General features: G+C 41.7%; 1 protein-coding gene across 2 annotated transcripts in view; it reads right to left on the bottom strand.

Annotated features, from left to right (window-relative positions):
* The window catches only part of Gfra1 (GDNF family receptor alpha 1), a 194,937-nt gene that overhangs the window by 30,702 nt on the left and 150,017 nt on the right, over positions 1 to 14,218 (bottom strand). For both annotated transcript variants that reach the window (XM_090345789.1, XM_090345790.1), the window contains 2 exons: positions 6,708 to 6,817; positions 3,727 to 3,861 (listed from right to left, as the gene is read on the bottom strand). In XM_090345789.1, coding sequence (XP_090201915.1) covers positions 3,727 to 3,861; positions 6,708 to 6,817 — 245 coding nt within the window. The remainder of the gene's footprint in view (positions 1 to 3,726; positions 3,862 to 6,707; positions 6,818 to 14,218) is intronic.

The following is a 14,218-nucleotide window of genomic DNA, read 5'->3' as shown; positions in this document are numbered from 1 at the left end:
GGCCTTGTTGCTTGGGCTCATAGAGAAATCCTACACTTTGTCAAAATTCCATGGTAAAAGTAAATTGGTGGATGCCTCTTTCTTTTAAATATATTCCTTATCATGAGACTGAGTCAGGCAAAATGTAGCCAGCCACTCTCTCAAAGAAAAATCTCCCTCAGACTTCATCAACAGCTAGAGAACATTTCAGTATTTTTTTTTCTTTTCTGTTCCCAAGTCTTCCAAACAAAATCTACATAATTAGATCGAAACAGTCCCGTTTAAATGAAAAGTTTAAAATGTAAAACTTTAAAAGCTTATTACAATTTCGTGGGATTAGATTGTTTTTTATGGCAGAACTAAATTGGTTGTGTGTTGTTCCCTCCTCAAAATGAATAAAAAATAGTTTTTAATCAGGTCTTCAGGGATTTGGCAAGGATTTGGGAATTTTTATATTTCATACTCATTGTATAAGAACTTAAACTCCTTCATTTGGGGCCTGATGTGCAAATTGTTAATATATGACTCTTAGTTGGCTTCCCCCCCACCCCCCGGTATAAAAGATAAAAATAATTCAGGCCTAACCTTGCCCCAAGAAAGGATTTTTTTGTCTAAAATTTTTATTCTTTTAGTTTAGCAAACTGGAAACTCATTTTCAACAACTTTACTTTTGCGGGGATATAAGAAATAACTTCCAATTAATACAAATGTCTTTTTGTGCTCTTAGCTGTTCTGCATGACTTAACCAGTGGATGAAATGCTGAGAATGGAGAACCGAGGGACCAGTTTCCGTAAATGATCTCAAAACGAACAACAGATCTCTTCCTTTACCCTGTTAAGAAATGTAGATCTTGGTCATGCTGGTACACACTTGTAATCCTAGCACTTGGGAAACAGAGGCTGGAGAATCACTAATTTGAAGCCAGCCTGAGCTCTATACTGAGTTCCAGACCAGTCTATCTGTGCTTTCCCCGAGTGTTAACCTAACCATGTCCTTGTGAGTTCAGTTGCTCAGATGTTTATTCACTCATCCAAACGTTCACAGAAATTAAGTGTCAGGCTCTGCTGCATGTGTTAGGGACAACAGTTCCTCCCCAAACAGAACTGGGGAGGCAAATAAATGAAATCTATAATAGACAGAGGGTGAGAAATAAAAAAAAAACAAAGCAATGAGGAGCTCAAAGATCAGTGGCAAGAGAAGAGGAAGTTGATAAGAAGGGTGGAATGAAGAGGAGGAACTTGATGGGTAAAGTGGGAGGGAGTACTCTCAGAGGGCCTGGCCTCTGGATAAAGACTTGATTGATAAAATGTAGACACTGCTTTCATCACCTCCCATTCTTCTCTCTTCCTCCTACATCTATCTGTCACATACTTGGCTTAAAAAATACAATCTACCAGTCCAACCTAGAAGTAACTAACAGATTGTGTTTGTGTTTGTGGTAGAGCAATTTGAGAGGGGTTTGCCAATGTGAAATTGATAAAAACCGAGTTTCTCCCTCTGGATTAGAACTGAAAAAGTCTAAAGGTTAGAGCCTTTACAAGAGACTGAATGTGAGAGCCCCATGAGTTTGCCATCCAATGCAAGGACACATAAAATAACTAAAAAAAAAAAAAAAAAAAAAGATTCTGGCTGCCTTTGGCCTTTTTTGTGTAGCAAATGCATTTATTTTGATTGAAAAGTCATTAGCAATAAGATACCAGACTACTCTTCCTTATGCCAAAATATTACTAAGACAACTTTAATTTCTCTGTGGGGGAAAAGTATATTTTCCAGACAGTGTATTTTCTCATACTGACTGTATTGTTATTGCCTTATCTTCTTAAAACTTCCATTCTATTAGGAGAATGCAAGATGCGGAAAAGAAAGACAAGAGGAAAGAAGAGCTCCAAACTACAATTCCTTGACATTCCCAGTACCTTAGCAAATGCGGCCATTCTCAGACTAATTTTCTGGGTCTGAATTTCACTTAAGAGTCCAAAAGCTTGTTTAATTTTTAAGAGGATCAAAGCAATAGTTGTCAGCCACATTATTTGAAGTATCTAAGGACTTAGGGTTTTTTTTTTGCAACAAAAGAAGTGATTAAGAGGTTTTAGAGTGATACTCAAAAGCTGTTTTGTGTGCACATGACAAATTGTGAGCTAATCCTTCAAAAACACCAGTCAACATACTGCAGAATGTCAGAGAAATCCTTGTATTTGAGGACAAGGTGCTCAGTAGGGGATAGCTTTTATTAAAAAAAAATAAATAAATGGTCCTTGTCATCTAGAACTCAAAGCTGATCCCTAATGTTTAAGATTACATTGTGGTCCAACAGGAGTGTGTGTGTGTGTGTGTGTGTGTGTGTGTGTGTGTGTGTGTGTGTGTGTGTGTGCTATTACTAGGGCTTAAAGTCAGGGCCCAGGCACTGTTCCTGATTTTTATCACTCAAGATTGGCTCTTCACTACCTGAGCCACAGCTCTACTTCCAGCATTTTGCTAGTTAATTGCAGATAAGACCCTCACAGATTTTTCTGCCTGGGATGGTTTTGAACCATGACCCTCAGACTTCAGCCTCCTGAGTAGCTAGGGTTACAAGTATGAGAACCTGGCTCCAATGGGCATTTCACTATGCCTAAGGATGCTGCCTTTAGATGCTAACCCCGCCACATAAGGCTTTTGTGAATACAGTTCTTATTCAGCTGCAGGACAGACACATTGATACAGATGTCTCATACTGTTCAGGTGCACAGTACACGTGAGATAGCATATTATCAGTGTAGAGTGAGTTTGAACACACACTCTGCCTTCCATAAGTGCCAGCTTCCACATGAGTGAGCGACATTTCCTGGTATCCCAACTAGAGAATGCCCATAGGGGATTGCCTGTGACAGAGCTCTGGCTTTTGGAGTTTGTCTGATGAATGTCCATTGTTCACATCTCTACATTTCTCTCAAGCTCCATCTCTTTAGCAAATGTGCTTCCAAATTGCCTAAAGGACACTGCAGCAATAACCAGCTCTGTTCCAAGCAGGGGCCCCTCCCCTCCTCCATGTAGGAGTGCTTATCTCATCTCCCAAGATAACCCATATTCTGAGTCTCCTGGCCACCTCATCATCTTCCCCCACTCAAGATTTGTTGCTTCTGCTCTCAGCCAACAGTGAACATCCAAGGAGCTATTGATGTTAACATTCTAATTTCTCCCAGAGAGTCCTTGGAGTCTTCTCCCTATCTAATTTGTCTGAGCTTCTCACATTGTGTATTCTGCCCAGGTTTTTAGAGCCTTAGGAATGTACTGGCTGCCAAGATCAAACTTTCGTCTGCGGGTACAAGTATTCTTTCTCACATAATGCACCCTCCAGTATTTGAATTTCTTCCTCTCCCAGGCTTTTGGATTCTGTCTTAGCAACATTAGTTCATTACTTGTTCCTATCCTTGCTACATAATTATATCCAAAAGGAGCTGAAGTCACCATTGGTGACTGGAAAAATAGAGACAGGAAGAGAAAGAGAAGGAGAGAGAGAGAGAGAGAGAGAGAGAGAGAGAGAGAGAGAGAGAGAGAGAGAGAGAGAGGGAGAGGCAGACAGAGAGAGAGACAGAGAGACAGAGAGAGGCAGAGACAGAGACAGACACAGAGAGAGAGGGGGGGGGAGAGCGCAGTAAGATGGGCAAGAGACATGAAACAAAGAGATACCTGCTTCGGCTCAGGGAGGAAAACATGTATGTGTCTGTATGCTTCCTGTGTATTCATTTATTTTTATAAAAACTCACTGAGACATGTGTTGTCCTTGAAGAAATTCAGGAATTTCAAGCATTCTTCCAACTCATTTCCGCTGTTGCTGCAGTCACACCATGGAGCCACACTAAGGCTGCTGGAGTCTATGTAGTTGGGGGTCATCACTGTCCCTGAAAACAGAAAACAAGCCATTTCATTCTCGTGTGATGATGGGGCCCTCTCGATAGCCTAGAAAGGAGCAAACTTTCCCCTGATAGCGGATGTGCTGTGGATAATTACAAACTCTGGGCTTGCTGAGTGGGAAATTTTGTTAAGCAGTGCATTTTCTTGGCAATTAATCTTGAGCACATAGAATAACTTACACATTTACTTTAAAAAATGATAACAATACTCTATGAGCTTCATTTAGGGTATTTTCTTCCTGCAGAAGTGGTAAGGCTGTTAAGGAGTTTGGAGCAAATTAACTAAGAATGCATGAGTCACCAAATCTCTTGCATTAACTTGAAAATGTCATCAATCTTCATAAACAGATAGCAATGAGTCTACATATCTCAAAAAGATAATCAGTGATAGAAATCCATTCTTCTGTGAAGCAATGAAATTCTTCAAAAGAACTACAAGGAAGTTGCAAGGTTTTCAATGTGTCTCCCTACCCCCACCCCTGCCCCACACCACACATCCTGTATCCTGTGTGTTAATGTCTATGAGTCTCCTGATCACCAGATTCTCAACTGATTTAAATGAAGATCTCCATGTGGTAAAAGAACTGGGCCTAAACAGTAGAACTGCTCTGGGCTAGGAGCTCCAGAGATATCCCTCAGAGAAATGCTAGGTGATCCCTTCTGCTTATATTGTGTGGCATTCCTAGTTTTCATAGTGAGTTCTTGACTGGCACAAATGCACCATGAATTCATACTTATACAACTAAATGCCTTTTCTGGGATGGCTCACACCAAGCAGTGTTCATCAATGTCCAGGAGCTTTCTGCGATTAGAGATTCTTATGGGAATAAGCAGTCAGGCGGTCAGTCCATCATTCACAGGGTGTGTTTGGTTCACAGCCAGAAAGAAGATTTTCTTATAATATTCTCTAAATGGTGGCCATGTTATCCTCATCCTCTATTCCTTACTGTTTTGCACTAACTAAATAATATCCTATTTTACCCTGGCCTGAAAAGTCTTTCCTGAAGCATAGAAGGAGTTGTCACTCAGGTGGAGAGGAAATGGGGATTTCAAACATTGAGTGAGAATAATAAATTTATTGTATCCCTGGCACCATGGTGGATCCCAGACTTAGAGAATTAAAAACAAGATTTGTGAAAGAAAGGAAAAAAAGATGGTAGGCTTCAATGTCCCAGAAATCAATGCTGAAGGAGATATCCAGACCCAAGAGAGAAATAAATTTTTGTTTCATAATGCATTCCTCCATCACTCATCCCTTCTATTTCATTGTCGTCAGACATGAAAACTTTGCCAGCTTTAGAAGAACCACACCGAAATGTTGGCTGTGCCTTGTCTTGGCCATTCATGGAGCAGTTAATAAGCATGTGCTCCTAGAACCACATAGGCTTACGTGCTAACAGTGATCACCCGTGGCTGTGTATCTTGGCCTTGTTTTCTGATAGCTCTCTGGTTTGATTTTTCCTTTTCTTGTAAACAGTGGGTATGGTATGATCACTTTTGTTATTTCTATAATTTCACATTGGAATAAGTAATCCCCAGTAAAGACTAACATTGTTAGGACAAAAGGAGAGTGTGAAAGTAAATCTGGAGTAATGACATAGGAAGATGCACTCATTGGTTAGATCAATAAAAATGGTCTATAGCGCCATAAGAATTAAAGTATTATTAAATTATCACCCAAGGAAGCAGAGATGTCATTTCAGATAGTGAAGAGAAACAAATGTACAAGAATCAGAAACAGCACCCCTGTACTAAATTCCATTACTGAAGACTTACGTAGGAGGCACTCTAATGACAAGGAACTTATCCTGTGCTCATTCTGGATGTGAGGTTTTTCTGGGTGGTGATGCTTGTGACCCTATTACAAACACCTTGCTGGAACACACAACCTGTTGGGGCCATCACTCTGGCAATTGTGATTTCTCTCACTTTCCACAGCATGTTCCTTCCTAAATGCCGACCTCCATGGAGTGTTGACAGAAAGGCTTCTGCTGTCCCCATACCTGGGACACCTGTCTTTCCCTCTGACAGCCCTGCTTATCACTGGGTACATGCTTGCTGCTTTCTCTTTTTTTTCTTACCCACCGCTGCCTTGTTTAAGGCATTGTGCTCTTGAATGTAGAGAACGTGGTTTGTCCAGTGCTTGGTGTCTCAAAAGACAGAAGAAAGGCTGTTTCTGTTATTAAACAATTTTTATAGAGAAATAAACCTATCAAACATTAGTGATCCCTTTTACCTTGGATTCCAAAGACGGCTAATGACACAGAAGGACCCCACTCTTTGGGATTTTTATGTCCAAAGGGCTAGTTCTGGGAAATAGCTCCGCTGATTTCCCCAGACAAAATGGCTTTCAAGTTTTTTCTTTCCAAAGTTCCCTAATTCAATTAACTTGGTTTGACTTGCTTTCTTCTTCCACAAATAAGTAAGCTTATTTTCCTGTTTTTGTTCTTCATGGTCAGTTCCCCAGCCGAGATGCTTCACTTCTCATCCCACTAGCCGTCTCTCTGCACTTTAATAATACCAATTTCCTGCCTTAGCTTTTCCTGTATCCTATTGTATCCATTACTCTTGAGTGTTTTCTTCCTCCCTCTCCACTTCTTCTTCTTCCTTCTCCTCTTCATCTTCCTTCCTTCCTTCCTTCTTTCCTTCCTTCCTTCTTTCCTTTTCTTCACTTCCTCCCCCTTTTCTTTTTACAGGTGTGACTAAAGGGATTATTGTTAAAACCTCAATACAGAGGCTTCTGGGCAAGCATCATCAGGTTGTAATGAGAAGTGTGACGGGTGAAGGTATTTGTAAACCAGACCCTCCTCCCACCCTACAACCCCCAATCTTACCAATGAGCCCCGAGTAGGCAAGGAGGCAGTCTGCATAATTCTCCTTTAAACAGCTGCTGACAGACCTTGACTCCGGTTGACAGTTGGTAAAAAAATCTGCTAGGCGAGATCTACAATAGGAATAAAGGGAGACATGTGCTTAGAATGTCCTAAACTTGTGAGGTAGTAAGTGAGGTGTCGGAGACAGAATGGTTAACGGGCACAAGCGGTGTAGTAATATAGGAGGAATAACTTCCAAGGTATGGTGGGATAACTATAGTCAACAACAATCGTCTATTTTAAAATCACTAGTAGGGAGGATTTGGGATGTTTTCAACATAAAAATAATATTCATGTTTCATGTGACAGTTAATCTGATCTAATTACTTTACAATGTAAATATATTAAAATACCACATTGCATTCCATAAATATGTAGAATATTGCTTCAATGACAAATATAAAATATATATTAAGAGAAAAAATATCCAAAGTCTCTGGACATGCATAAATTTTATTCCTTTGCCAGTATGCCTCTTTACACACACACACACACACACACACGCACACACATGCACACACACAAACTATTTGAATATTATCATCCCAAATATCTACCCCCTCTTTCCCTACCAAGCCCTCATCCACCTGTCTGTGCCTGTTTATTTGGAGAGAAGTCTTCAGGGTCTATAACTGGAGAAATCTCGAGGCTTTGAAGTTCCCTTTCAATATTTATTTCTGACTAGACTTATTTGCATCTTTAGGAAAGATGCTTTTCTACACACTCACCAGAGATCCACAGTGGGAAAATATTTACTTTATACAAAAACGTGTTCCCGGCATCCAAGTAGGATCTTAAAGCCCATCTGCTCCCATAATTCCTCCTGGCTTGAAGAATGCATGCCTCTGTCTCCTAAGGCATCTCTCCTATGCTCAGGAGGGAGTGATTTCTTCCAACTTTCTGGCACTTGAAGTGCTGGTCTTTTGGGAACAGAAGTAAGAGGCAAGAGGGATGGGTGCATCTCCCAGTGAGTGGCTTGAGCCTGTGGTGGTTTCGAGAGGAGTCCTTGGGCCAAAGTGTAGCTCTGGCTCTACTTTGGCATCTCTGAAGGGGCCAGTACATTCCTCCTGGAAGACCTGTGGGGCACTGAAGTTGTAGAAACCCAGAAGTGATGAGAAACCACAGACTTGCTTTGTGCGGCCAGCTGGCTGTTTCTGACTCTGAAAACAGACCTTGTTGGAGAAATCCTGAAGGAGAACTGAGCCACCTCTGAGGTCATGCCAGCAGGTTGGGGAAAATTAAAACTATCTGCCAATTATGAGACATGGAGAGGTTACTCTCAGTTTTCTATCTCAGACTTGCTCAACTTGGCTGATTGACACTTCCAATGCTGTTTTTAATTCTTCCTATCCAAGAGAATGTATTTGCTAAACATACGTTTAATACCAACAAGCCTGGATTGATGGGGCTGGACATGGCAGGGGGTGGAGAGTAGGGTGGATATATATGGAGTATATATGCTGCACATAGGAGTCCATGTGGTTTTTCTCATTGAAGCTGGATAATCATCCATGTTGACTTGGGGGGGGGGGTGCCTGGTCCATTGTAGTAGATCTCGAGGGCAGATACTAGAGGTCTGCTTTATTAATTAATTTATTTATTTAAACTTTATTTTTGCACAGTACCTGGCACTCCTCAGAGAGGCTTTAATTATCCCTCTTACTCAGGGTCTTTAAGAAAGGCTTAGTAAAAATCTATGAGACAAGGTTGAGCATTGGTGGTGCATACCTGTAATCCTAGCTATTCTGGAAGCTGAGATTTGAGGATTATGGTTCAAAACCAGCCTGGGGAAGGAAAGTCTATGAGACTCTTATCTCCAATTAACCAGCAGAAAACTGGAAGTGCAGCTATGGCTCAAAGTGGTAGAGTGCTTGAACAGAAAAGCTCAGGGACAGCACCCAGGCCTTGAGTTCAAACCCAACAAAACAAACAAACAAACAAAAGTGATGAGACAGTGGATGCTTGCGCGTGTGCTGGCTCTTAACTTCCGTATGGGTCTTGCAGGTGTTTTTTGCTTTCCCCTGAACACATGGAAGGATATAAAACCTAGCTATTTTCTATAGTCTAGTTAAAGGATTTATTTCTTCTGAGGAAATCCCTAAAGGTGGCTTGGGTTTACTCAACTGGCTCTGATAGCCTGCAGCTTGGATTGAGTGTTAATTTCAGAAGAATTTTCCTGGTCATGAAAGTTAATGATCTAGTGGTACTGGACTTCCAACTTTGCAAAATCAACCCAAGCAGCTGGGGTCCCAGCTCTGCACACAACCTAGCTGTTGAAAAGCTCTGTGCCCTGGCAGCCCCTCATTCCCTGCTTAGCCTCCAGAGACCTGTCTTGTGTTTCTCAGTCTCTCAAGCAGACTATTAACTGAAATCCACTGTGAGGTGGATTACTGTCCTTCGGTGCGAGGCTAATGCCACCAGACTCATTTTGCTTAACAACCTCAGTCCAATTGACTCACAATTGGACTCTGGAATGAAAGGCTAATTGAGTCAGTCTGTTGAAGAGAGCATTGCCCCAATTGGGAGAATAAAACAAAATGCACTGCTTGAGCAGAACCCTAGACGGCAGTGTACTGAGAGGAGACGGTGGGCACGGATCCCAGCCTGAACGCAAGCATAGCCAGTGCAAGGGAAGAGAGGTACAAAATGAGAGGGAGAGAGCAAGAGAGAGCAAGCGCCCCAGTCCAGTCACCACACTCAGGCTTTCATGGTTTTGACACACCTGGCCCACCACTCCTTGATATTTAGTTTGGAGATAGGATGGTCACACTGTAGAATTCCCATTTTGTAGGACAACCTGAAGTTAGAAGTTTATACAGCGTTGTACTGACTGGATCCAGCTCAGGGCTGCTTGGTGGACTTGTTATGAAGGATTTTTTTTTTGGTAGGATGACTTTGTAGTTGGTGGCCTGAAAGTATCATGGTGAGAACATACACACCACAGCAATCAGCAAAGGCTACAAAGCAGGGCTTCTTGCTGTTCTTAGGGAACAAGTTGCTAGCAATTAACCGGCATAACACTGCTGAAGAACCTGATACAGTCAAGCCCACTGATAAAACATGTATTTTGCCTTGGGAATCCAGTCTCATCCCTTCTGTGACAAGTGTCTTCTGCTAGTCACAGGGTGCCAAGTGAGATGGTATGGTACCCATTAACCACCAGGCTTCAGATTATTCCAAAGAGAGAAGAGAGAAGAGACACCCTCAAAGGATTCTTCCTCTGGAATTCCTCCTCTTTCCACGACTGCTAAGACCTCTGCTGACACTATATACTGACAGTGACCGGTTATCATCCATCCCAGAGACTCAAGGATGGATCTGGTGCTTGTGATATAATAATGAAAAATACCTGTCTTGGGGCTTATATAATCTGCAGTTCAGATACTAAGAGAAATAAGTAAAAGGAGTCTACAATTACAGTGGCTAGCTCTTTATAAAATGTAAGAAAAGCTGCTAATTAGAAAAAAAAGACCAAAGAGGAATACGAATTTAGTGGATATATTTTACAAACTATCTATTCTTTTTCCTGAAAACTCTAATGAGGTAGATACTATAATTTAATCCTAATTTTACAACCTAGGAAACCAAGTCTTGGAACATGGAATTACAGTCCTAGGATTTTTAAACCTTTCATTCTGACTATAGTACACATGCCTTTAATAACCCGTAGCTAAAGAAGCTGGCTTTAAAAAGACAATGATTTTGGGGCTTTTGAGGATTCCAGTTGTGGAATATCTGTATATGCTAGGCATAGATATAAGACCTCCACAGCTGTTCACATATTCAATCTGCAAAACAACCTATATGCAGTGATAGTACCAATCCCATTATACAGATAAGGAAACAAGCCCAGTGATAATAAATGGCTCCCTCCAGGTTTTCAAACTCTGTGGGGGAGCCAGAATATGGCACTATTCCATCAGACTCCAGAGCCATGACTCTCTACCGCAGTCCCTGTCGGGAGCACTGATAGCCATTCAGCCTGGACGAGCAGGTCACAGAATGCAAAAGGCCTCAAATGAACTTAACATTGAAGACCTTAAACTAAGAAGTGACATGACCACAGCTGCATGTAAGGAAGATTCTTATATGCAAATGACAGATTTCTCAGTTGTTCAGCAGTGACTTGCTCAAGACCCCATTCCACATTCACCTGCTGGGGCAGCCACGGGGAATGCAGGAAATGGCTAGCGGTAGAAGAACGGTTTCCTATAAGACAGCAATAAAAGCACTCAGGGCCAGAAAGGGAAGGAGAAACGAAGATGTGTTGAGCAGCAGATTATCTCTGGAATGGAAGTTGAGATGCAGAAAGGAGCTGGCAGACTGCCCAAAGGATCAGAGAGTACTGACAACTCAGTGGTAGGAAAGACAGCAGACGATGGCTTAGCAAGGCAGAGAGTGGGGTTGGCTGTGGCTGGTTGAGTGCATGGTATACTGAGGAGCCAAATCCAGCAGGCTGTTAGAGCGCCAGCTCTATATCTGTGGGAACTGATCTGAAAGCTTCAGCAGCCCAGGACCCCCGCAAAGGCACACCCTGGGTTAGGAATTGTGCTGTAATGGCTTTCAGTAGCTTCCCTGCCTAGGCTGCTGTGACCCAAACAAGGAAGCGTAAATGTTCAGTATGGGATTAACAAAGAAATTCCGCAATTGGATTTCTTCTGGAGACATGAAATCTCCATGACTACAGCAGTGATGAGCTCTGATTGTTTTTCTTCACGAGAAAGTGAAAAGGAAATGAATAGGCACTAATGTAGAAATGTATCGCCTTCTGTAAGAGAAAATCTCCCTGCCTTAAAGAGAAAGAGAAGACTGGTAAATGCTGTGATGGCCTTAGGAACTCTGCAAAAAGAGTGGTTTGTACAAAAAAAATCGTATTAAAGGAAGCACACTGCTAACTGGAAATAGAAAGATGATTATAATGATAAAGCCTAGACAGTCTTCTGAAATAGCAGACGGATCTTTGACAGTGTAGAGTGTGTGTGTGTGTGTGTGTGTGTGTGTGTGTGATTTGTCTATTTTTTCTGTAACTGTTTTGGGAAAATACTGTTATGGAGAACAAGTAAAATATATACCAGTAATCAGTAATGTCTAGTTTAATTCTTTCTAGATCATCATAATCCTATAAATGTTTTTTTTCCCCTTAGTACAAATTTCATACTTGGACACAGGCCCTGTGGTTGGTGGAATTAAGCCTGGACTTAGAATTGTGAGAATTTGAAAGGGATCCAGGCTCTGACACTAATTAACCAGAGTTCCTGAGTATTGCTTAACTTCTTAGCTCTGGGATTTCCCTTTTGAAATCTCAGAAATGCAGCCTATGGCATACTTAAAGCTCGCAAGAAAAAAAAAAACTACTTTCGTTTTCAAACTATTATTATTATCATTATCATTATTATTATTCACATTCCATTCTTTTTTCTTTCTGGTACTGAGAGGCTTGACCTCAGAGCCTGGGCATTGTCCCTGAGCCTTTTCCATCAAGGTTAGCATTCTACAAATCAACACACAGCACCACTCCCAACTTTTTGCTGGAAATGAGAGTCACTCAAAGTTGTCTGCCTGTCAAACCATGATTTTCAGATCTCAGCCCCTGAGTGGCTAGGATTACGGGTGTCAGCCAATGGTACCCCATGCCCACATTTTATTCTTCCACGAGTTACAATTTTAGTGTCGAGATGTTTGTTTTTTCTTCAATCTAGAAAGCAAACGCTGTGTTCCAGCGGATCCTCACCACCCATATTCAGGACTACCATCAACCTGGCCAAAGAGATCAAGAGACTGCTCAGCATCCCATGGCAGCAAACACTGATGGCATTAGCAAGAGGAGGAATTATTATCTACTTGTAACAGCCCTTAAAGGGGAGAAGCATGGAAGCCATCCCATTTTCATTTCCATTGGACTGTATTGAAGTCACTTGTAGACTTCTCTTCCCCTTCCACAGCTGCCTGGCCTGCTCTGTAGAGCCTTCTTCCTCAACTTGTCCTGCCTTAAGAGATCCTACAGGTCCTCAGGATGTCACACAACACCACATGGGGGCGAGGGCCCACAGGAGGGAGGGAGTTTATCCATAAATCAACATCTCATTACAATTTTGTCTTTGCTTTGTTTGTATGAGACAAGGTCTCATTACATAATCCAGGTTGGCCTCCGATTTTTCCTCCTCCTTAGGCTCTCCTTTCCGAGTGGGTCTTTAGGAACCCACAGGATTGTAGAGCTTGGCTTCCTGGCAGAAACCTAAGTTCCTCCATTGTTCTGTTTCTGGAAGAAATCACTAGAGTCCTTCTCCGAATTTGATGTAAATGGTAGGACGTTTAAAGTTTCAAATTTCAGTTCACATCATTTGCTTTCTAAAATCCTTCTAAAGGATCTGTTCAAAGAAGCCAAGAGTTAATGGTAAGAGGTGTATAGGCCTAGGAGCCCCAGTTGCTAATCTAGCTCCACACTGGTATTCTCATGTTCCTTAGCAAGCTATTGAGTTTCTCTCCAAGCCTCACCTCCTTCTCCTGGAAAATCTGGCCAGTGCTACTGACCATTGCTTCCAATGTTGGCCTAGACTTCTTCCTCTAAAGAGCAATCTTATCATTGGTGAAATAAGATAATGATTATATACAGTTACTTGACACACTGGTTGCCCAGTACAATTTAGTTTCCATTCTTTCATCTTTCCCCCCAGTTCCTAGTGCATTCCAGTGTTCAGCAAGTCAAACTGAGAACCTGTCTTCTTCCCAGATTACATTTATATGCTACATTTATAGGCTACATTTGTGTAACTAAAAGCATCAACTTTGACCAAAACACTTTTGAAAATTCCCAAGTGAGGCATCCTCCAGTGTTGCCGAAAGTCTCTCTGTCATAAAAACTCACAAAATAAACATAGGTTAAGAGAAGCCACTCCCCCTCAACTGTAGAGAATAAAGACACATTTTTAAATGATTATCCATCTGTTACTTTATGACTACTTCTAATATCTTCTACAGAGTTTTTTTTTTTTTTAAAGAAGCTTGAAAACCATACTTCTAATATTAGACCAGGGACAACAAAGCTAGCACACTGGAATGGTAATTGTCTGGTATAGTGACACAAAACAGATTTTTTTCCCCTTTTCTGTTTTTAGAAAATTACCTTAGCCCTTATTCTCTAAGAGCCCACTGGAGCACACGTCTGGAGAGCATCCTGCAGGAAATTGGAGCCTATATTAAATACATATTGAAGGGGGTGTTGTTTTGAGTCACTTTGGGCTGTGCACTCTGGCTTCCTGGAGCAAAGACCCAGTACTGGCCTGAGAGTTGGCTGCAGAGCTGGGAGTATGAGCCTGGTCCCCTACTACCTAAGAGAAAGTATGGAGGACCATCAAGTGGCATGCCACTTTAGAGCAAAGCCCGGGGGCAGATCCACACTCCCCAGTGCATATGCACAAAGCTCTACACATCCTGTGCTCATCAGCCCCTTACCTTGCTTCCCCCTCATGGTG

Source organism: Megascapheus bottae, chromosome 15 (genome assembly GCF_031878675.1).
Source record: "Megascapheus bottae isolate mThoBot1 chromosome 15, mThoBot2.hap1, whole genome shotgun sequence".
Taxonomy (NCBI): Eukaryota; Metazoa; Chordata; class Mammalia; order Rodentia; family Geomyidae; genus Megascapheus; species Megascapheus bottae.
Note: the sequence above shows the minus strand (reverse complement) of the source record. Positions and strands in the feature narration are given on the sequence as shown.